Source organism: Oncorhynchus mykiss, chromosome 8 (assembly GCF_057628025.1).
Source record: "Oncorhynchus mykiss isolate SJ-2025 chromosome 8, ASM5762802v1, whole genome shotgun sequence".
Classification (NCBI taxonomy): domain Eukaryota; kingdom Metazoa; phylum Chordata; class Actinopteri; order Salmoniformes; family Salmonidae; genus Oncorhynchus; species Oncorhynchus mykiss.
Genome location: NC_143029.1, coordinates 36,743,905 through 36,767,500, shown reverse-complemented (window position 1 = coordinate 36,767,500; position 23,596 = coordinate 36,743,905). Strand labels below are relative to the sequence as shown.

Here is a 23,596-nt window from a genome sequence, read left to right as displayed (position 1 = left end):
TCTGGAGGAGGGAGCAGAGGAGGAGGACAGCAAAGAGGTGGGTGTGTCGTCCGTCATCCCCACACTAATCGATAAGTAACAGATCAATGAGCCTCTCCCCAGGCAGTAGGCCTGTCTCTTTGTGAAGAGATGATTGGGTTAGAGCTATTGACCAGGGCTCAGGAACTAAGGGTTGAGGGCTAGGAGGGAGGGAGTCTTGGGGCAGGGGGAGACAGAGATGAAGGGTGAGGGGGGCAGGGGTATCACGGGGGTGAAGGAGGGGAGGTTGGGGTTAGAAGGGGGGTGAGCTCTGAGGGGTAGTAAGGGAGTTGTTGGTGGAGGTCGGCCCCAAGGGAGCTGTATCGCCTGATTTGCCAGTTGAACTGATTATCCACAGGGACATCCAATAGAGAGCCTGTACATGCTGACACCTTGGCAACGGTCGCTTAGTGAAATAGTGGGCTTCCCGCTGGAGTGTCAGAGACGAAGGGAGAGGAAGAAAGATGTGAGTGGAGAGCAGAGGAGAACAGATTGTCCTCTCCTGTCCAAAACAGGCTTAAGGAGAGAGGGCTCACTAACAAACAAATACATGCCAAGTACTACAACAAGTCAGGGTTGAAGAGAACCTAGAGAGGGACATTGAGACAACATAAGGAGAACATTGGCTAAATGTTTGTGAAACGTTAGAGAGTGTTGTCAGTGTGACGTTGGTCTGAGCCATGCTGAGAGTGGGGTACCAAAGCTATGTCTACAAGTTCTCCAACAGGCTACAGGTAGGCTCTGGGTGTGTGGTGTGTTGATTGTGCTGTTGTGTATTTGCCATACAGTAGTTTCTGCTTCTAATGGAGTAATGGCATCGTATGGTTCCACTCTGCTTATTTACATCTCATTGCATAGGCCGCAAAAACATTCTCAGCGTTACCATTTATATGTTGGGCTGTAATGTGCCATGTGTGTCATACACTCTATCCAGATGATGTGCTAAGTAAATGAGAAAAGTAGTGTTTTACCTGATAAAATGCTTTGAGACCCAGTGAATAGTAGTGTTTTACCTGATAAAATGCTTTGAGACCCAGTGAATAGTAGTGTTTTACCTGATTAAATGCTTTGAGACCCAGTGAATAGTAGTGTTTTACCTGATTAAATGCTTTGAGACCCAGTGAATAGTAGTGTTTTACCTGATTAAATGCTTTGAGACCCAGTGAATAGTAGCATGGACCTGATAAAATGCTTTGAGACCCAGTGAATAGTAGTGTTTTACCTGATTAAATGCTTTGAGACCCAGTGAATAGTAGTGTTTTACCTGATTAAATGCTTTGAGACCCAGTGAATAGTAGCATGGACCTGATAAAATGCTTTGAGACCCAGTGAATAGTAGTGTTTTACCTGATAAAATGCTTTGAGACCCAGTGAATAGTAGTGTTTTACCTGATTAAATGCTTTGAGACCCAGTGAATAGTAGTGTTTTACCTGATTAAATGCTTTGAGACCCAGTGAATAGCAGTGTGGACCTGATAAAATGCTTTGAGACCCAGTGAATAGTAGTGTGGACCTGATAAAATGCTTTGAGACCCAGTGAATAGTAGTGTGGACCTGATAAAATGCTTTGAGACCCAGTGAATAGTAGTGTTTTACCTGATTAAATGCTTTGAGACCCAGTGAATAGTAGTGTTTTACCTGATAAAATGCTTTGAGACCCAGTGAATAGTAGTGTGGACCTGATAAAATGCTTTGAGACCCAGTGAATAGTAGCATGGACCTGATAAAATGCTTTGAGACCCAGTGAATAGTAGTGTTTTACCTGATAAAATGCTTTGAGACCTAGTGAATAGTAGTGTTTTACCTGATAAAATGCTTTGAGACCCAGTGAATAGTAGTGTTTTACCTGATAAAATGCTTTGAGACCCAGTGAATAGTAGCATGGACCTGATAAAATGCTTTGAGACCCAGTGAATAGTAGTGTTTTACCTGATAAAATGCTTTGAGACCCAGTGAATAGTAGCATGGACCTGATAAAATGCTTTGAGACCCAGTGAATAGTAGCATGAACCTGATAAAATGCTTTGAGACCCAGTGAATAGTAGCATGAACCTGATAAAATGCTTTGAGACCCAGTGAATAGTAGCATGGACCTGATAAAATGCTTTGAGACCCAGTGAATAGCAGTGTGGACCTGATAAAATGCTTTGAGACCCAGTGAATAGTAGTGTGGACCTGATAAAATGCTTTGAGACCCAGTGAATAGTAGTGTTTTACCTGATAAAATGCTTTGAGACCCAGTGAATAGTAGTGTTTTACCTGATAAAATGCTTTGAGACCCAGTGAATAGCAGTGTGGACCTGATAAAATGCTTTGAGACCCAGTGAATAGTAGCATGGACCTGATAAAATGCTTTGAGACCCATTGAATAGTAGCATGAACCTGATAAAATGCTTTGAGACCCAGTGAATAGTAGCATGGACCTGATAAAATGCTTTGAGACCCAGTGAATAGCAGTGTGGACCTGATAAAATGCTTTGAGACCCAGTGAATAGTAGTGTGGACCTGATAAAATGCTTTGAGACCCAGTGAATAGTAGTGTTTTACCTGATAAAATGCTTTGAGACCCAGTGAATAGTAGCATGGACCTGATAAAATGCTTTGAGACCCAGTGAATGGTAGTGTTTTACCTGATAAAATGCTTTGAGACCCAGTGAATAGTAGTGTTTTACCTGATAAAATGCTTTGAGACCCAGTGAATAGTAGTGTGGACCTGATAAAATGCTTTGAGACCCAGTGAATAGTAGCATGGACCTGATAAAATGCTTTGAGACCCAGTGAATAGTAGCATGGACCTGATAAAATGCTTTGAGACCTAGTGAATAGTAGCATGGACCTGATAAAATGCTTTGAGACCCAGTGAATAGCAGTGTGGACCTGATAAAATGCTTTGAGACCCAGTGAATAGTAGCATGGACCTGATAAAATGCTTTGAGACCCAGTGAATAGTAGTGTTTTACCTGATAAAATGCTTTGAGACCCAGTGAATAGTAGCATGGACCTGATAAAATGCTTTGAGACCCAGTGAATAGTAGTGTTTTACCTGATAAAATGCTTTGAGACCCAGTGAATAGTAGCATGGACCTGATAAAATGCTTTGAGACCCAGTGAATAGTAGTGTTTTACCTGATAAAATGCTTTGAGACCCAGTGAATAGTAGCATGGACCTGATAAAATGCTTTGAGACCTAGTGAATAGTAGCATGGACCTGATAAAATGCTTTGAGACCCAGTGAATAGTAGTGTGGACCTGATAAAATGCTTTGAGACCTAGTGAATAGTAGCATGGACCTGATAAAATGCTTTGAGACCCAGTGAATAGTAGTGTGGACCTGATAAAATGCTTTGAGACCCAGTGAATAGTAGCATGGACCTGATAAAATGCTTTGAGACCCAGTGAATAGTAGCATGGACCTGATAAAATGCTTTGGGGACCCAGTGAATAGTAGCATGGACCTGATAAAATGCTTTGAGACCCAGTGAATAGTAGCATGGACCTGATAAAATACTTTGAGACCCAGTGAATAGTAGTGTGGACCTGATAAAATGCTTTGAGACCCAGTGAATAGTGCCTCATAAATGCAATGTGTCAGTATCATTGTCAATGTATTTGACTGGCAGGTCGATGCGGGTGGTGATGACCCCATGGAGCCTGACCCCCGGGTGACCGTGCCCGCAGAGAACGGAGTCAACCACGCCCCCTTCATCGCCCCCAAACCCCCCAGCCTTGTTAGCCACCAGCAACAGCCCACAGGTACAGGTCAAATCTCCACTTGAACTTACAGTGACTCCAATATGGCAACCAGTAACCTTCAATTTGTCGCGCCACAACACATTTACAACCCACTTGATCTGACAAAAGCCTCACTAACAAGTGTATATATTGTGTATCAGGTTCAGTGAAACCAGCAGTGAAGACTGAGGATGTAATCCAGAGTGTTCTTACAGGTAAGACTGGAGTAGGACTCGTACTAACTCTTATTAAGATGACTTTATGCGTCAATTGAGACTTCCCGACAAAAAAAATTGGCCACCAGACCCAGGATTCGAACTGGCAACCCTCCGGTTGCCAGCTCAACTTTCTAACCAGTAGGCTACCTGCCCAGCCACCCTCGATCGATGAATGTAAACAGATTGCATGACATCGCCAATCTGAAACATGAGGGAACGATGCACACGATCTGTAAAGGAACAGAACCAATACAGGTAGAAAGTCAAACACTCATGTCCTCCCTCTCCCTCCCTCCCTTTCTCTTTTCCTCCCCTCCATCCCTCTATCCTCACTCCTTCCTCCAGAGATGGAGGCCCAGACCCTGGAGGAGTTGAAGCAGCAGAAGGGCTTTGTGAGGGAGCAGAGGAAGCAGTATAAAGAGATGAAGGAGTTGGTCAGGAAACACCACCGCAAGACCGGCGAGCTGATCAAGGAGCACACGGCCAGGGCTGCAGAGCTGCAGAACCAGCACCAGCGCAGGCGCTCCGCGCTGCAGAAGAGCCACAAACGAGACGGTAAGAAAAGGTAGGTGGCCCTCTTTCTCCTCCTACTCTTCCTCCCTGCCCTTCTTCCTGTATCCCTGTTTCTCTCACTATGTGTCGGTCTCTACATCTCTCGCTCTCCGATCATGTTTTCTCTCTTCCATGTGGGTGCTCAGTGGCTAGAGCCTTCCACAGATAACTGTGTGTGTGGTGGTTGTGTGTGTGTGTGTGTGTGTTTGTGTTTGTTAGCACTTACCTACCTCCATGTGTGTGTCGACCTCAGTGTGTGCTGTATTTGTGTGTGTGGTAGGTCGGAGCAGTGTCTGTCGTCCCTGGAGCAGGAGCTGTGTGTGTTGGACCAGGAGTCCAGTCAGAGACTCTCTGAGCTCAAGGAGCAGCAGCAACAACAGCTACTCACACTGAGACAGGAGCAGTATTACAGCGAGAAGTACCAGAAGAAAGAACACATCAAAATGGTACACACACACACACACCTAATCCCTATCCTCAAGCAGAGAGATACTAGAGGACAAGAGCACATAAACTCATTTCAGCGTACATATTTTATTTGCGTTGAATCAGCATCAAGTGCGGTAACACTCAACTCAGTATAATGCTAAGCCTTGGCTTGTGTTTAATGAGCGGGCTCCCCTCTGGGCTTTATTACTCCATCTGCTTTGCTGACCTTAGATCAGTGTAAAGACGTCCCAGTGCTCCACTACTGCTACGGTAGATGGAAATGCTGAGTGTAGTCACGGTTCTGTGTACGAGGTGTCAGGGTTTATCCAGGCAGAAGAGAACAATACTGACTGGACCAATTCTATTCTCCAAAGTCAACAGATCAGGCCTGAGTTAAACAGAAGACATGAGTCAGGGATCATATCTTATGAGAGACAAACTGTAGGATAACCAGTGGTATTTTTCTCTGTATACTGTGTCTCCAGCTGGTGGAGAAGTTGACAACCATAGCAGAGGAATGTCAGAGTGCCCAGTTGAAGAAGATCCGAGACATCTGTGACAAGTAAGCACACACACACACACACACACACACACACACTTACTTTTATCCAGAGTGACTTACAGGAGCAATTAGGGTTAAGTGCCTTGCTCAAGGGCACATCGACTACACGGGGCGATTGTTTCACCTTCCTTCTCCACAGGGAAAAGAAAGACCTGAAGAAGAAGATGGACAAGAAAAGACAGGAGAAGATTAATGAAGCCAAGGCCAACAACAAGAACGTGACAGAAGAGTAAGCAGATGGGGTTGAGGAGGAGGCCTCCTGACACGTGCGTTGATCTGTATGTGCACAAGGCCACCAGATGGCGATGAAGGTTCATGATTCATCTGACTGATCGAAGCACATGCAATATAATCAAATGATGCCGCTATTTTTGACAGAAAGACTTAACGCTAGAAAGTGTCAAAGGTCATCAGGCAGACTTACCGACTTTTATGTTACGGTCCTTTGAGCTAGATTGGAACCAGGAATGTTAGGAGTGTTGATTGTTAATAAAGTCATCTTAGGTTAGAGTTGAGGAATGTTAAGGTGATGTAAGAGCTGACGCCTCTCGATGTTCACAGAGAGAAGCTGGAAATCAACAGGTCGTTTGTCAATGAGGTGGTGCAGTATATCAAACGGGTAAGTTTGTGTGTTTGTGTGTGTGTGTGTGTGTGTATGTTTCAAGTTGTATTAGGATGTACAGGATACACGTCCAACAAAATTCTTACTTGCAGGTTCCTTCGCGTCAACGCAACAACAATAAGAAACTAGAAAAGTATGTTTTCCTGAAGAAAATGTGGTGTGCTTGCTAGCTTGTTTTAAAGTATTTACGGTTTTGAAATAAGTTATTGTCATGGTAGGGACTGCAGTAGTAATGGTAATGACTGGTCATAGTTGACAAAGTCGGTAAGGATCGCCTGAACATGTAACAGTTGGTTTGGTGTCTCTAGCTTGACCGGTTCAAGAGTTACTGTTGGTGAGTTTTAAGATGCAAATGTATGCAAATGTCTATAGTTATAGTTGATAAAGATGTAAAAGAATTTGAATTTAGAATAGATTGAAAATGGAAGGCACTGCATCGCAGTGCTAGAGGCGTCACTACAGATCTGGGTTCGATCCCGGACTGTCGCAGACAGCCACGACCGCGGGACCCATGAGGCGGCGCACAATTGGCCCAGCGTCGATCCAGGTTAGGGGAGGGTTTGGCCGGCTGGGATGTCCTTGTCCCATCGCGCTGTAGCGCGATCGTGTTTCGGAGAACGCATGGCTCTCGACCTTCGCCTCTCCCGAGTCCATACGGGAGTTGCAGCGATGGGACAAGACTGTAACTACCAATTGAGTATCACAAGATGATGCCGTGCCTTAGACCGCTGCGCAACTTGGGACCCAGGTCGGGTGTTTATAGTTTTTAAAGGTTTCAGAGAATTTGAAGTTAAGATAGCCTGAATGTTTTAAAGTTGGTCGTGTAGCTTAATTAACCAAGGGGCAGGGCCATTTTGAATATCAACCACTGTATTCCAATGGTTCTCATTCAAGCACATGTTAATTTACGCACATTTTAAATGGTTATAGTTCCAAAAGTATACATAGTATCAAATATCCTTTGACAAGCAATCTAAATTGGTCTGTCTGAACATCTCAACATTGGTTTGGTGATTATTTAGATTTTTTTTTTACAACTAAAGTCTACGGGCCTTTGTTTGCCATTGAAATGCATTGGGAGATCATTTATTTAGTTGCAAGCACAACTAATAATAAAATATAAGAATACAAATATAAAGTAAATGGCTCAATAGAATAGAAGAAACATGTTAGCATAAGTATAATACAGGAAGGCACAATTTATAATACAATATTTACACATGTATCACGGAAGGGTCTGGTAGCAGCAGTTGTGAGGTGTGTGTAGCATGAGTGTGTGTGTGTGTGTGTGTGTGTGTGCTAAGGTTCAAGTGTTCAGCAGTCTGATGGCTTGTAGATACCAACAGGCTCAGAGACAGTTTCTATCAGACCTCATGCTCGGATACCATCTACCCGACGGTAAGGCAGTGAACAGCTCGTAGGCTGGGGTGTGTGGTGTCCTTGATGATGCTGCAGGACTTCTTCAGGCACGTTTCAACTAGACGTCCTGGACGGATGGAAACACAGTCCGAGTGATGTACTGCGCCGTCTTCACCAGCCGCTGAAAGGCCTTGTGGTCGTGGGCGGAGCAATTTCCATACCAGGCCGTGATGCAATCGGTCAGGATGCTCTCGATGGTGCAGCGGTAGCATTTGGAGAGGACCCGGGGTGGCATGCCAAATTTCTTCAGCCGCCTTAGGAAGTTGAGGCGCTGTTGCGCCCTCTTTACAAGATTGTTGGTATTGTTGGTCCATGTCAAGTCCTTTGTGATCTGGACGCTGAAGAACTTAAAACTGCTGACTTCCTGAAGTCAACAATCAACTCCTTTGTGTTGCTGACGTTAAGGGAAAGGTTGTTGTCCTGGCACCACAATGCCAGTTCACTTAACTCCTCCGCATAGGCTGACTCGTCCTTGTTGATTATCAGGCCTACAACTGTGGTATTGTCAGCAAACTTGATGATGGAGTTGGTGTCATGCAAAGCCACGCAGCAGAGGGCTGAGGACACACCCCAGGGGGGTACCTGTGTTAAGAGTCACAGCGACTGTTTATTGTTAAAGTAATCATAGGTTATTTTAGGTTAGACAACAGGCTGTGGAGATTGTTGCCAGTCCTTGAATGCTGCAGTACAGGCTCTCAGCATGGTACGGATTTCTCCGTTCATCCAGGGTGTTTGGTTGGGTTATGTCTGGATTGTTATTGTGGGTAGAACATTATCAACACATTTCCTAATGAAGCCTGTGACTGATGTACACTGAGTGTACAAAACATTAGGAACACCTTCCTAATATTGAGTTGCACCTCCTTTTGCCCTCAGAACAGCCTCAATTTGTTGGGCGTGGACTCTACAAGGGGTCAAAGGTGTTCCACAGGGATGCTGGCCCATGTTGACTCCAATGGTTCCCACAGTTGTGTCAAGTTAGCTGGATGTTCTTTGGGTAGTGTACCATTCTTGATACACACAGAAAACTGTTGAGCGTGAAAAACCCAGCAGCTTTTGCAGTTCTTGACACACTCAAACCAGTGCGCCTGTCACCTACAACCATATCCGGTTCAAAGGCACTTACATTTGTTCTCTTTCCCATTCACCCTCTGAATGGCACACATGCACAATCCATGTCTCAATTATCTCAGGGCTTAAAAATCCTTCTTTAACCTGTCTCCTCCCCATCTACACTTTCACCTGGATTCACCTGGTCAGTCTGTGTCATAGGAAAGAGCGGGTGTTCCTCATTTGTTTCTTGTACAACTCAGTGTACATTCCTCAGTGTTGATCGACGAGTCCAGGGTGGATATACAGTATATTCCAATCAGTATTCTCAAAAGAGCCATGCAGCATTGAGTGCAGCGACTCACTGTTCTCTGTTGGGGGGCTCCCTCTTCAGTTGCAGCTTGTAGATGTGGAGCAGGAACAGAGAGACAGGGTGGGGGGGGGGGGGGCTTTGTACGCATAACTGATGTTTGTGCACACATGGTCCAGCACAGAGGGGGCAGGATGCATGGGGCAGGAAAGAATTTGTTTTAATCTTGCTTGGTTAAAATCTCCCGTGACAATAAAGACTGCTTCCCGGTGAGAGGTTTCTGGCCGGCTAATGTTCTTGTGCAGTTGGATGAGTGCCACCTTGATGCTTGCTTGTGGTTTTATTGTATGTACACAGCTGTGACAATAACACTTGAATTCTCTTGACATATAGTGAGGTCGGTATTTTAGCTTCAGAAACTCCAGGTCGGGTGAACAGAACCTCGGGATGTTTTCAACTTCAGTACACCAGGAATTGTTGATGAGGAAGCATACACCTCCCTCCTACTCTTAACAGAAGCCGCCATTCGGGTCCATAAGGAAAATGGAAAAGCCATCTGGTTGAATAGCAGAGTCGAGTTAATTGACCGTAAGTCATGTCTCTGTAAAAACAGACACAGCATTCCTTGACGTCCCTCTGCGATTGAAGCCTTGATCTGAGTTCACAAATGAATTTTCCGGCGATTGGACATTAGCCATCAAGATACTAGGGAGTGGAGGCCGTGTAGTCCGTCTTTTCAGCTTAGCTCGCAGTCCCCCTTTCCTTTCTGTTCTTCATCGCCAGCGTTGCCTTTGGTCATCTCGGCCAGGAGCGACAGGTAAGCCCGCTGTGCCGGGAACAAAGAGGCCAATGTAGTACTCCAGATCTGGGAGGCTGAGAGATGTGTATAGCTTCCGATTCATGATACAGAAGTGTTTGTAGGAAATGATCGCACAAACATTCTGAGCAAACAAAGTAAGAATTAATGCAAAAATAGACATTTAAAAATAGCAAAGTCAAGCAGGAACCGCCCTCCGCCATCTGTGTGTGTGTCCGTCCGTACCTGTGGATTTGTTCGTGTTTGTTACACGGTATGTAGTGGCTACACCTTACTCTCGCCTACCCCTGTGTTTGTCTGTGTGTAGTTGGAGGATGCTCAGAGTAAGAGAATGGAGAGGCTACTGGAGAAGCAGAACGACATCCGACAACAGATTATGGATGAGAAACCTAAGGTATGGACACGTTTGCCCTCAAATACAGAACTGCAGGGTGAAGTTGCTTCGAACCAATCATTCATGGTCAGGTATAGGATGCGTTCCAAATGCAACTCTATTCCCTTGACAGTGCACTCCTTTTGATCACTAGTCAAAAGTGATGCACTATGTAGGGAGCAGGGAGACATTTGGGACAAAGACATATTTTCATCCCATAAAGGGTCCATTGGTTAATCATTTCCATCATGTCCATTGTTACTGTGATTGTAGGAAGGAGGTACGACAGAGGACCAGGGTAAGACATTCTGCGTCTGAGTGTGCATTGATACAGCTTCAATACTTTAGCATGTGTAACAGAAAGCAGTAACACAAAATAATTTATGTGGTTTGAATAAGACGGCAACAGCTGGAGAATGATAAGTGGATGTGCACCTTGCTTCCGACTCTGCCTTTCTTTAACAATAACCTCGATGGGCAACCGCACTCTTAAGGCCAAGCTCAACCTCACACTCCCAAATACTCTGTGCCCTTGTCAGACGGGTCATTCTTTCCTCTCCTCTTCTCCCCCTCTCCTCTTCGCCCCCTCTCCTCTTCGCCCCCTCTCCTCTCCTCGATCACGTCTCCTCTGTCTGCTATGTACACGGAGCTGGATCTCCAAACCCCATTTCCATGGCCTAGTTTCTTTACCCCTCTTGCCCCACTCTCAGTGTTCTGCTCTGTGTTTGGGTGTCTGGGACAATTGACTATTTTCAGGCCTGTTCCCTCTGAATACTCTGCTCTATAGCTATGGTTGTATTGCTGCGTGTGTTTGTTGTAACAACTCATTTTTAACCTTGTTATTGTATGTAGAATAGAAAGTACGCTTTTTGAATTGGCGATGTCTATAAGAGAATTAGCCAAGTACAGTGCATTTGGAAACTTTTTTGGGACTTGACTTTTTCCACATTTTGTTACGTTACAGTGGGGCTGGGCGATAAATCATTATCGATAATTATCGAGGTAATTACTTCGCTCAGTAACGATATAAAAACATTTCGATTCATTTTCGATAATGTCGATATAGAATAATGGGGTCCAGCAGTCCATTTCACCTCTGTGACGCAGCAGGAACGTGCGGAGAAGTGACAATATGCACGTGGAGAGGTACACGCCCACTAAAAACCACTTAGCACCTCGGGTGATGGAGTCGCCACTATTAACCACGAGAAATGAGTGATGTCGGCGAAAACAGTGGTGGTGATAGCCATGGAGAAGGAGCAGCTTCCAACGAAGAAATGATTGATGAAAAGGGTTCAACTGTTTCAGTCATTTGGAAGCGGTTTGGCTTTTTGAAGTCTGACGAAAAAGAAGAGCAATGTTCAGTGCAAATTGTGCCGTAGACAGGTGGGTGGTAACATGACAAACCTTTTTCAACATCTGAAGCAAAACCACTCTTTGGAACATGCAGGGAGTTTGAGTTTGTGCCACGGTGTTGATAAACGCCCCTCAAGCACCACCCAATCTAGGGATGTTCGCCCGAAGTAGTCAACACTGATAGCGTTTTTGCCCTACAAGCAAATATTGTAAAAACAAAGACATCACAAATGCTATTTTGCATTGCTAAAGGAGATTAGCACAGTCGAAAAGGAAGGTTTCAAGAGGCTTATCAATTGAACTGATCCCAGGTGCGTGCTCCCTGGCCGCAAACATGGAACAATTTTCCTTGAAGTATAATTTGATGTGTAGCTCACATGATTATAAAAAATGTAACCTTTATTTAACAAGGCAAGTCGGTTAAGAACAACTTCTTGTTTACAATGACGGCAATCGGGGAACAGTGGGTTAACTGCCTTGTTCAGGGGCAGAACGACAGATTGTTACCGTATCAGCTCGGGGATTCGATCTCGCAACCTTTCAGTTACTGGTCCAACGCTCTAACCACGGTTTGTTAAGGTATTCTTGAGTTTGAAGCAGATATGCACCTTTAAAACATTATTTGATTAATATCGTGATAATTATCGTTATCGATTGAAAAATGATATAAAATGATATAGATATCGTGATCATTTATTTGCCATGTCTCCCGTCCCTTACAGCCTTATTCTAAAATTGATGAAATCGTTTTTTCCCCTCATCGATCGACACACAATACCCCACAATGACAATGCAAAAACTGAAATGTCACTTTTAGGTAAGTATTCAGACCCTTTCCTCAGTACTTTGTTGAAGCACCTTTGGCAGCGATTACAGCCTTGAGTCTTCTTGGGTATGACGCTACAAGCCTGGCACACCTGTATTTGGGGAGTTTCTCCCATCCTTCTCTGCTGATCCTCTCAAGCTCTGTCTGGTTGGATGGGGAGTTTATTTTTTTTAAATTACATTTTACCTTTATTTAACTAGGCCAGTCAGTTAAAGAACAAATAATAAATTTTAATGACGGCCTAGGTTAACTGCCTGTTCAGAACGACAGATTTGTACCTTGTCAGCTCGGGGGTTTGAACTTGCAACCTTCCGGTTACCAGTCCAACGCTCTAACCACTAGGCTACCCTGCCAAGTGTCGCTGCACAGCTATTTTCAGGTCTCTCCAGAGATCGATCGGGTTCAAGTCTGGGCTCTGGCTGGGCCACTCAAGGACATTCAAAAGACTTGTCCCGAAGCCACTCCCTCATTGTCTTGGCTGTGTGCTTAGGGTCGTTGACCTGTTAGAAGGTGAACCTTCACCCTAGTCTGAGGTCTTGAGCGCTCTAGAGCAGGTTTTCATCAATGATCTCTCCGTGCTTTTCTCCGTTCATCTTTCCCTCGATCCTGACTAGTCTCCCAGTCCCTGCTGCTGAAAACCATCCCCACAGCATGATGCTGCCACCACCATGCTTCACCGTAGGGATGGTGCCAGGTTTCCTTCAGATGTGACGCTTGGCATTCAGGCCAAAGAGTTCAATCTTGGTTTCATGAGACCAGAGAATCTTGTTTCTCATGGTCTGAAAGTCCTTGAGGTGCCTTTTGGAACATCACAAGGATGATCAATGGAAACAAGATGCACCTGAGCTAAATTTCGAGTTTCATTGCAAAGGGTCTAAATACTAATGTAAATAAGGTATTCCAGTTTCTTTTATTATCATAAAGTTGCAAAAACAATTCAACAGCTTTTGCTTTGTCGTCATGGGGTGTTGTGTGTTGATTGATGAGGGAAAAAATTTATTGAATCCATTTTAGAACATCGCTGTAACGTAACAAAATGTGTAAAAGGGGAAGGGGTCTGAATAATTTCCGAATGCACTGTACATCTCAACTCCACGATACCACATCCGAAAGTTGCTGTGAAGTCAATACTTACATTTTTCTTTTTTAATTCTTTAACCTTTACTGTGTACATACACTGAGTATACAAAACAATAAGAACACCTGCTCTTTCCGTGACATAGGCTGACCAGGTTAATCCAAGTGAAAGCTATGGTCCCTTATTGATGTCGCTTGTTAAATCCACTTCAAATCAGTGGAAATGAAGGGGAGGAGACGGGGTAAAGAAGGATTTTAAAAAGTTTTAAACCTTTTAAGCCTTGAGGCAATTGAGACATGGATTGCGTATGTGTGCCATTCTGCGGGTGAATCGTCAAGACAGAATATTTAAGTGCCTTTGAACAGGGTATGGCCAGGCGCGCACCGGTTTGTGTCAAGAACTACAACGCTGATGGATTTTTCATCCTCAACAGTTTCCTGTGTGTCTCAAGATTGGTCCACCACCCAAAGGACATCCAGCCAACTTGACAACTGTGGGAAGCATCAGAGTCAACATGGGCCAGCATCCCTGTGGAACACTTTCAACACCTTCTGAGGCTAAAAAAGGGGGGGGGGGGTGCAACTCAATATTAGGAAGGTGTTCCTAAGGTTTGGTATACTCACACTCTGTGTTTGTCCTCTGTTGTTTGTCCTCTGTTGTTTGTCCTCTGTTGTTGCGTGCCTTTCTTTGTTTGCTGAAATCCATACTTTTTCATAAAATACAACCACCGACTGCAATCTTCGAGCAACAGCAACGAGGAAACAGTCGGTGGTTGTATTTGATTGACGTTTTATTTTTAAAAAGTATGGGCTTCAGTGAACAGCATGGCTCTCAACAGAGAACAAACATAGGTACACGGTACGGGTTTAAGAATTGACGTTTTGAAGAAGTCGGAGGTTCACTCCAAGTTGCACTCAACTCCGGTGGGTGCGGTATCGTGGAGTTGAGATATACTTGGATATATGAAAATGTGATATGCATTGGACATATTAGAAGGGGGGGGGGCATGGATGATGTTGTACTTACTAGTGCAGCACAGGGAGGATGACTATGGGAAAGACATACTTGAAACAATGAATAGTGCTTTTCTCAATAGCTAGTCACAGTCATACTGTCTTAAGCTGTCGTTAGAGTCAGCCAACTTCCTACAGTAGCAGATCCTCCGTGCTCATTATCTCACAGTGTGCGTGTGGGTGTGTAAGAGTACGGCTTGTGAGGATGTCATTTTCTCCCCCCGTTTCCTGTCGTATCACTCTCTCCTTCGATCACACTCTGAATCCCCCAGCCCAGATATTATGACAATTCTCTCTCTTGTCTTGTACACCGTCTGAGTCATACGTTATGTGTTACCACTGACACATGTTTGTAGAAGAAAGAGGAGTAGAAAAAGAGAGTGATGATGACGATGATGATGAAGTCAAGTGAGAGTTCCATGAAGGGCTAATGGAGGAGGGCATGACTAACCAGGATAGGGCTAATATGAAGACACACACACACACACATTTTCACTGACGCATGTACACATACTCTCTCTCTCTCTCACACACACACGGTTCTGACCCAGATTTCTCCTCTGGGCTCAGAGCAGCCGCTAATGGACCGCTATAACCATCCCTGGTCTGTGGAGACCCTCACATCTCTCACTGCGACCGCCCGCCCGCCCGGGTTAGCACCACGCTACGCTGCCTCACGGCTGTGTGTGTGTGTGTGTGTCTGTGTCTGTGTCTGTGTGTATGTCAGGCCAGCTGCTATCCCGCTGTGCAGAAGGAAATAGATGCGACTGAGGCCAGTTTACCCAAATAACCACTTATGTTCCATGTCCAGTTTTAACTCAACCTACTTGCTACTGTATCCGTCTGGCCGAAGTGAATGTTATAGCTCCTAACCCGTTTACTGTGTGTCTGAAGACGCAGAACTTTTAAGCCCGTGTTCCAATGGAGGGTCAGTTGTTTTACATGGAGGAATCTGCCAGGTTGCGGGGCTGTGCGTTTTGGTCTCCAAACGTCAGCATGTGTTCCGTTATTTTAACGTTTGTGTTGCCTAGGCCATGGCCATACGGCAATATGTCAGAAGAGAGAGAGAGAGGAAATGGGGAAAGAGAGAGATATGGAGTCGGTATGGGCAGGGAGGGAGAGAGAGTGTGAGAGGGAATAGCTGATGGAGAGGAAGAGAAGGAGGGAGAGAGAGAGAGAGAGAGAGAGAGAGAGAGAGTGTGTGGGAGGGGATAGGGGATGGAGAGAAAGAGGAGGGAGAGAGAGCTCGTGTCCTCTGTCTTGTCTGTCGTCACTCTCCGCGGGTGCGCATTCAGGTGATGGTGTCCTGCTAATGTTCTAATCAAAATGGCTTCACACCCACAGCACGGTAGACGCTGATTGGCCACACACACACACACACACACACCTCCAACATCGCTCTCAAAGACATACCATTGCACCAGGGTACTCAGCCATAGTGTTATGGTTGTCAATCAGATTATCTTAAAGTAGCTAACTGTCCAGTGAAAATATCACTTTTAAAAGTTCATATTCTGTTAACTCATACCCAAATAATGTTATGGACTCGTCCTATGCTCATATTTGTGGCCCAAGCATTCTGTTGTTGTGATACTCCCACACCATTCTGTTGTTGTGATACTCCCACACCATTCTGTTGTTGTGATACTCCCACACCATTCTGTTGTTGTGATACTCCCACACCATTCTGTTGTTGTGATACCCCCACACCATTCTGTTGTTGTGATACTCCCACACCATTCTGTTGTTGTGATACTCCCACACCATTCTGTTGTTGTGATACTCCCACACCATTCTGTTGTTGTGATACTCCCACACCATTCTGTTGTTGTGATACTCCCACACCATTCTGTTGTTGTGATACTCCCACACCATTCTGTTGTTGTGATACTCCCACACCATTCTGTTGTTGTGATACTCCCACACCATTCTGTTGTTGTGATACTCTCACACCATTCTGTTGTTGTGATACTCCCACACCATTCTGTTGTTGTGATACTCCCACACCATTCTGTTGTTGTGATACCCCCACACCATTCTGTTGTTGTGATACTCCCACACCATTCTGTTGTTGTGATACTCCCACACCATTCTGTTGTTGTGATACCCCCACACCATTCTGTTGTTGTGATACTCCCACACCATTCTGTTGTTGTGATACCCCCACACCATTCTGTTGTTGTGATACTCCCACACCATTCTGTTGTTGTGATACCCCCACACCATTCTGTTGTTGTCCTACTCCCACACCATTCTGTTGTTGTGATACTCCCACACCATTCTGTTGTTGTGATACTCCCACACCATTCTGTTGTTGTGATACTCCCACACCATTCTGTTGTTGTGATACTCCCACACCATTCTGTTGTTGTGATACTCCCACACCATTCTGTTGTTGTGATACTCCCACACCATTCTGTTGTTGTGATACTCCCACACCATTCTGTTGTTGTGATACCCCCACACCATTATGTTGTTGTGATACTCCCACACCATTCTGTTGTTGTGATACCCCCACACCATTCTGTTGTTGTGATACTCCCACACCATTCTGTTGTTGTGATACTCCCACACCATTCTGTTGTTGTGATACTCCCACACCATTCTGTTGTTGTGATACTCCCACACCATTCTGTTGTTGTGATACTCCCACACCATTCTGTTGTTGTGATACTCCCACACCATTCTGTTGTTGTGATACTCCCACACCATTCTGTTGTAGTGATACTCCCACACCATTCTGTTGTTGTGATACTCCCACACCATTCTGTTGTTGTGATACTCCCACACCATTCTGTTGTTGTGATACTCCCACACCATTCTGTTGTTGTGATACTCCCACACCATTCTGTTGTTGTGATACTCCCACACCATTCTGTTGTTGTGATACCCCCACACCATTCTGTTGTTGTGATACTCCCACACCATTCTGTTGTTGTGATACTCCCACACTATTCTGTTGTTGTGATACTCCCACACCATTCTGTTGTTGTGATACTCCCACACCATTCTGTTGTTGTGATACTCCCACACCATTCTGTTGTTGTGATACCCCCACACCATTCTGTTGTTGTGATACCCCCACACCATTCTGTTGTTGTGATACCCCCACACCATTCTGTTGTTGTGATACTCCCACACCATTCTGTTGTTGTGATACTCCCACACAATTCTGTTGTTGTGATACCCCCACACCATTCTGTTGTTGTGATACTCCCACACCATTATGTTGTTGTGATACTCCCACACCATTCTGTTGTTGTGATACCCCCACACCATTCTGTTGTTGTGATACTCCCACACCATTCTGTTGTTGTGATACTCCCACACCATTCTGTTGTTGTGATACCCCCACACCATTCTGTTGTTGTGATACTCCCACACCATTCTGTTGTTGTGATACTCCCACACCATTCTGTTGTTGTGATACCCCCACACCATTCTGTTGTTGTGATACTCCCACACCATTCTGTTGTTGTGATACTCCCACACCATTCTGTTGTTGTGATACTCCCACACCATTCTGTTGTTGTGATACCCCCACACCATTCTGTTGTTGTGATACTCCCACACCATTCTGTTGTTGTGATACTCCCACACCATTCTGTTGTTGTGATACTCCCACACCATTCTGTTGTTGTGATACTCCCACACCATTCTGTTGTTGTGATACTCCCACACCATTCTGTTGTTGTGATACTCCCACACCATTCTGTTGTTGTGATACTCCCACACCATTCTGTTGTTGTGATACTCCCACACCATTCTGTTGTTGTGATACCCCCACACCATTCTGTTGTTGTGATACCCCCACACCCTTCTGTTGTTGTGATACCCCCACACCATTCTGTTGTTGTGATACCCCCACACCATTCTGTTGTTGTGATACCCCCACACCATTCTGTTGTTGTGATACTCCCACACCATTCTGTTGTTGTGATACCCCCACACCATTCTGTTGTTGTGATACCCCCACACCATTCTGTTGTTGTGATACTCCCACACCATTCTGTTGTTGTGATACTCCCACACCATTCTGTTGTTGTGATACTCCCACACCATTCTGTTGTTGTGATACCCCCACACCATTCTGTTGTTGTGATACTCCCACACCATTCTGTTGTTGTGATACCCCCACACCATTCTGTTGTTGTGATACCCCCACACCATTCTGTTGTTGTGATACTCCCACACCATTATGTTGTTGTGATACTCCCACACCATTCTGTTGTTGTGATACTCCCACACCATTCTGTTGTTGTGATACTCCCACACCATTCTGTTGTTGTGATACTCCCACACCATTATGTTGTTGTGATACTCCCACACCATTCTGTTGTTGTGATACTCCCACACCATTATGTTGTTGTGATACTCCCACACCATTCTGTTGTTGTGATACTCCCACACCATTCTGTTGTTGTGATACTCCCACACCATTCTGTTGTTGTGATACTCCCACACCATTCTGTTGTTGTGATACTCCCACACCATTCTGTTGTTGTGATACTCCCACACCATTCTGTTGTTGTGATACTCCCACACCATTCTGTTGTTGTGATACTCCCACACCATTATGTTGTTGTGATACTCCCACACCATTCTGTTGTTGTGATACTCCCACACCATTATGTTGTTGTGATACTCCCACACCATTCTGTTGTTGTGATACCCCCACACCATTATGTTGTTGTGATACTCCCACACCATTCTGTTGTTGTGATACTCCCACACCATTATGTTGTTGTGATACTCCCACACCTTTCTGTTGTTGTGATACTCCCACACCATTCTGTTGTTGTGATACTCCCACACCATTCTGTTGTTGTGATACTCCCACACCATTCTGTTGTTGTGATACTCCCACACCATTATGTTGTTGTGATACTCCCACACCATTCTGTTGTTGTGATACTCCCACACCATTCTGTTGTTGTGATACTCCCACACCATTCTGTTGTTGTGATACTCCCACACCATTATGTTGTTGTGATACTCCCACACCATTCTGTTGTTGTGATACCCCCACACCATTATGTTGTTGTGATACTCCCACACCATTCTGTTGTTGTGATACTCCCACACCATTATGTTGTTGTGATACCCCCACACCATTATGTTGTTGTGATACTCCCACACCATTCTGTTGTTGTGATACTCCCACACCATTCTGTTGTTGTGATACCCCCACACCATTATGTTGTTGTGATACTCCCACACCATTCTGTTGTTGTGATACTCCCACACCATTCTGTTGTTGTGATACTCCCACACCATTCCGGAACAGAAAAGCAGCTTTTGAACATATTGAATTTTTTAACTCATATAGTAAGTAATTATAGGTCATATTTCAAGGTTTTAAATGGGAGAGTCATGCTATGTGGTAGTCTTCCCTTCCCTAATTGTAGGTCACTCTGGCTAAGAGGGTCTGCTGAATGACTAAGATATAGGAATGTAATTGGGAACTCTGGGTCTGATTCACCTGGACAGTAATCTCTATTACCCTACACCTACACACTGCACCAGTTGTCCTCCTACTTGACTGTGTAGCTAGCCTAGACAGGTGAAATGCCATTCACACCTACAACACCATTATTCTGTTCTCACACTTGCTCACACAGGATGTGAGACAACTGGGAAGAGAAGTGTATATGCGTCACGTGTGTCACTCACGTACACGTGTGTGCAACGGGAGACACATGCGGTGTGAGTGTGGGGTGTATGTGTGTGGAGGCAGATAGCCCCTGTCTCATCCTTTTCAGAGCAGGCAACAGAAAATGGTGGCGTCCCCGAGTGCAGGAGCCATTACTGTAACACTCTCACGTACACTTTTTCTCTATCACACAGTCACCGTCACACACACACACAGTGACGCACACACACAAACGCACACAGTGTTTGGTCCGTGATGCAACACACCGGAGCCCTGTGCAGTCGTCATGGAAACGCTCATTCTACACCCCCCCCCCCCACCCCACACACACAAACACACCCCTCCCCATCATCTTCTATCCACGACTCTCTCTGCAATCTGTTAATTTGGAGCCTGATGACAACACCCAGGGAAAGTGACTGCCTGGTGGTGGCCTGTAGAAAGACCGAGAGAGGGAGGGACAGAGAGATAGAGAAACCACAAGAGAAAATAGGGAGAGTGAGGGAGGAAGAGAAAATGAGTGAGGAAGAAGGAGAGACAGGAGGGATAAAAGGAGAGACAGTGAGGGATAAAAGGAGAGACAGGGAGGGATAGACGGAGAGACAGGGAGGGATAGACGGAGAGACAGGGAGGGATAGACGAAGAGACGGGAGGGATAGACAGAGAGACGGGAGGGATAGACGGAGAGACAGGAGGGAGAGACAGGGACGGATAGAAGGAGACACAGGAGAGATAGACGGCGAGACAGGGAGGGATAGACGGAGAGACAGGAGGGATAGACGGAGAGACAGGGAGGGATAGACGGAGAGACAGGGAGGGGTAGAAGGAGACGGGAGGGATAGACAGGGAGACAGGAGGAATAGACGGAGAGACAGGAGGGACAGACGGAGAGACAGGAGAGATAGACGGAGAGACAGGGAGGGATAGACGGAGAGACAGGGAGGGATAGAAGGAGAGACAGGAGGGATAGACGGAGAGACAGGGAGGGATAGACGGAGAGACGGAGAGAGAGGGAGGATAGACGGAGAGACAGGGAGGGATAGACAGAGAGACGGGAGGGATAGACAGAGAGACGGAGGGATAGACGGAGAGACAGGGAGGGATAGACGGAGAGACAGGGAGGGATAGACGGGGAGACAGGGAGGGATAGACGGAGAGACTGGGAGGGATAGACGGAGAGACGGGGAGGGATAGACGGAGAGACAGGGGGGATGGACGGAGAGACAGGCAGGGATAGATGGAGAGACAGGGAGGGATAGAAGGAGACGGGAGGGATAGACAGGGAGGGATAGAAGGAGACGGGAGGGATAGACAGGGAGACAGGAGGGATAGACGGAGAGACAGGAGGGATAGACGGAGAGACAGGGAGGGATAGACAGAGAGACAGGAGGGATAGACAGAGAGACAGGGAGGGATAGACGGAGAGACAGGGAGGGATAGATGGAGAGACAGGGAGGGATAGAAAGAGAGACAGGGAGGGATAGAAGGAGAGACAGGAGGGATAGACAGAGAGACAGGGAGGGATAGACGGAGAGACAGGGAGGGGTAGAAGGAGACGGGAGGGATAGACAGGGAGACAGGAGGAATAGACGGAGAGACAGGAGGGACAGACGGAGAGACAGGAGAGATAGACGGAGAGACAGGGAGGGATAGACGGAGAGACAGGGAGGGATAGAAGGAGAGACAGGAGGGATAGACGGAGAGACAGGGAGGGATAGACTGAGAGACGGAGAGAGAGGGAGGATAGACGGAGAGACAGGGAGGGATAGACAGAGAGACGGGAGGGATAGACAGAGAGACGGAGGGATAGACGGAGAGACAGGGAGGGATAGACGGAGAGACAGGGAGGGATAGACGGGGAGACAGGGAGGGATAGACGGAGAGACAGGAGGGATAGACAGAGAGACAGGGTGGGATAGACGGAGAGACAGGGTGGGATAGACGGAGAGACAGGGAGGGATAGACAGAGAGACGGGAGGGATAGACAGAGAGACAGGGATGGATAGACGGAGAGACAGGGAGGGATAGAAGGAGAGACAGGAGGGATAGACAGAGAGACCGGGAGGGATAGACGGAGAGACAGGGAGGGATAGACGGAGAGACGGGAGGGATAGACAGAGAGACAGGAGGGATAGACGGAGAGACAGGAGGGATAGACGGAGAGACAGGAGGGATAGACAGAGAGACCGGGAGGGATAGACGGAGAGACAGGGAGGGATAGACGGAGAGACGGGAGGGATAGACAGAGAGACAGGAGGGATAGACGGAGAGACAGGAGGGATAGACGGAGAGACAGACAGGGAGAGACAGACAGGGATAGACGGAGAGACAGGGAGGGATAAAAGGAGACGGGAGGGATAGACGGAGAGACGGGAGGGATAGACGGAGAGACAGGGAGGGATAGACGGAGATACGGGAGGGATAGACGGAGAGACGGGAGGGATAGACGGAGAGAGAGGGAGGGATAGACGGAGAGACAGGAGGGATAGACAGAGAGACAGGGAGGGATAGACAGAGAGACAGGAGGAATAGACAGAGAGACAGGGAGGGATAGACAGAGAGACAGGAGGGATAGATGGAGACCCAGGGAGGGATAGACTAAGAGAGAGGGAGGGATAGACGGAGAGACAGGGAGGGATAAAAGGAGACGGGAGGGATAGACTGAGAGACAGGTAGGGATAGACGGAGAGACAGGGAGGGATAGACGGAGAGAAAGGAGGGATCGACAGAGAGACAGGGTGGGATAGACGGAGAGACAGGGAGGGATAGACGGAGAGACAGGGAGGGATAGATGGAGAGACAGGAGGGATAGACAGAGAGACAGGGATGGATAGACGGAGAGACAGGGAGGGATAGAAGGAGAGACAGGAGGGATAGACAGAGAGACAGGGAGGGATAGACGGAGAGACGGGAGGAATAGACAGAGAGACAGGGAGGGATAGACGGAGATACGGGAGGGATAGACGGAGAGACGGGAGGGATAGACGGAGAGAGAGGGAGGGATAGACGGAGAGACAGGAGGGATAGACAGAGAGACAGGGTGGGATAGAAGGAGAGACAGGGAGGGATAGACGGAGAGACAGGGAGGGATAGACGGAGAGACAGGAGGGATAGACGGAGAGACAGGCAGGGATAGATGGAGAGACAGGGAGGGATAGAAGGAGACGGGAGGGATAGACAGGGAGGGATAGAAGGAGATGGGAGGGATAGACAGGGAGACAGGAGGGATAGACGGAGAGACAGGAGGGATAGATGGAGAGACAGGGAAGGATAGACAGAGAGACAGGAGGAATAGACAGAGAGACAGGGAGGGATAGACGGAGAGACAGGGAGGGATAGACGGAGAGACAGGAGGGATAGACAGAGAGACAGGGATGGATAGACGGAGAGACAGGGAGGGATAGAAGGAGAGACAGGAGGGATAGACAGAGAGACAGGGAGGGATAGATGGAGAGACAGTCAGGGATAGACGGAGAGACGGGAGGGATAGACAGAGAGACAGGAGGGATAGACGGAGAGACAGGAGGGATAGACGGAGAGACAGACAGGGAGAGACAGACAGGGATAG

General features: G+C 46.5%; 1 protein-coding gene across 5 annotated transcripts in view; it reads left to right on the top strand.

The window, feature by feature from the left end:
• Positions 1-23,596, top strand: part of LOC110529236 (1-phosphatidylinositol 4,5-bisphosphate phosphodiesterase beta-1) — a 275,800-nt gene that overhangs the window by 223,646 nt on the left and 28,558 nt on the right. The window contains exons 24-34 of one of the 5 annotated variants that reach the window (XM_090243362.1): positions 1-37; positions 3,639-3,771; positions 3,912-3,965; positions 4,314-4,533; positions 4,801-4,966; positions 5,435-5,511; positions 5,651-5,740; positions 6,073-6,130; positions 10,037-10,123; positions 10,376-10,400; positions 13,796-13,965. The exon at positions 1-37 is cut by the window's left edge and continues 79 nt beyond it. In XM_090243362.1, the coding sequence (XP_090099488.1) occupies positions 1-37; positions 3,639-3,771; positions 3,912-3,965; positions 4,314-4,533; positions 4,801-4,966; positions 5,435-5,511; positions 5,651-5,740; positions 6,073-6,130; positions 10,037-10,123; positions 10,376-10,400; positions 13,796-13,917 (1,069 nt within the window). In that variant the 3' untranslated portion in view covers positions 13,918-13,965. Of the gene's footprint in view, positions 38-3,638; positions 3,772-3,911; positions 3,966-4,313; positions 4,534-4,800; positions 4,967-5,434; positions 5,512-5,650; positions 5,741-6,072; positions 6,131-10,036; positions 10,124-10,375; positions 10,401-13,795; positions 13,966-23,596 lie in introns of those variants that run through there. The other 4 variants (XR_016497784.1, XM_090243363.1, XR_005052868.2 and 1 more) reach the window with 4 other exon arrangements.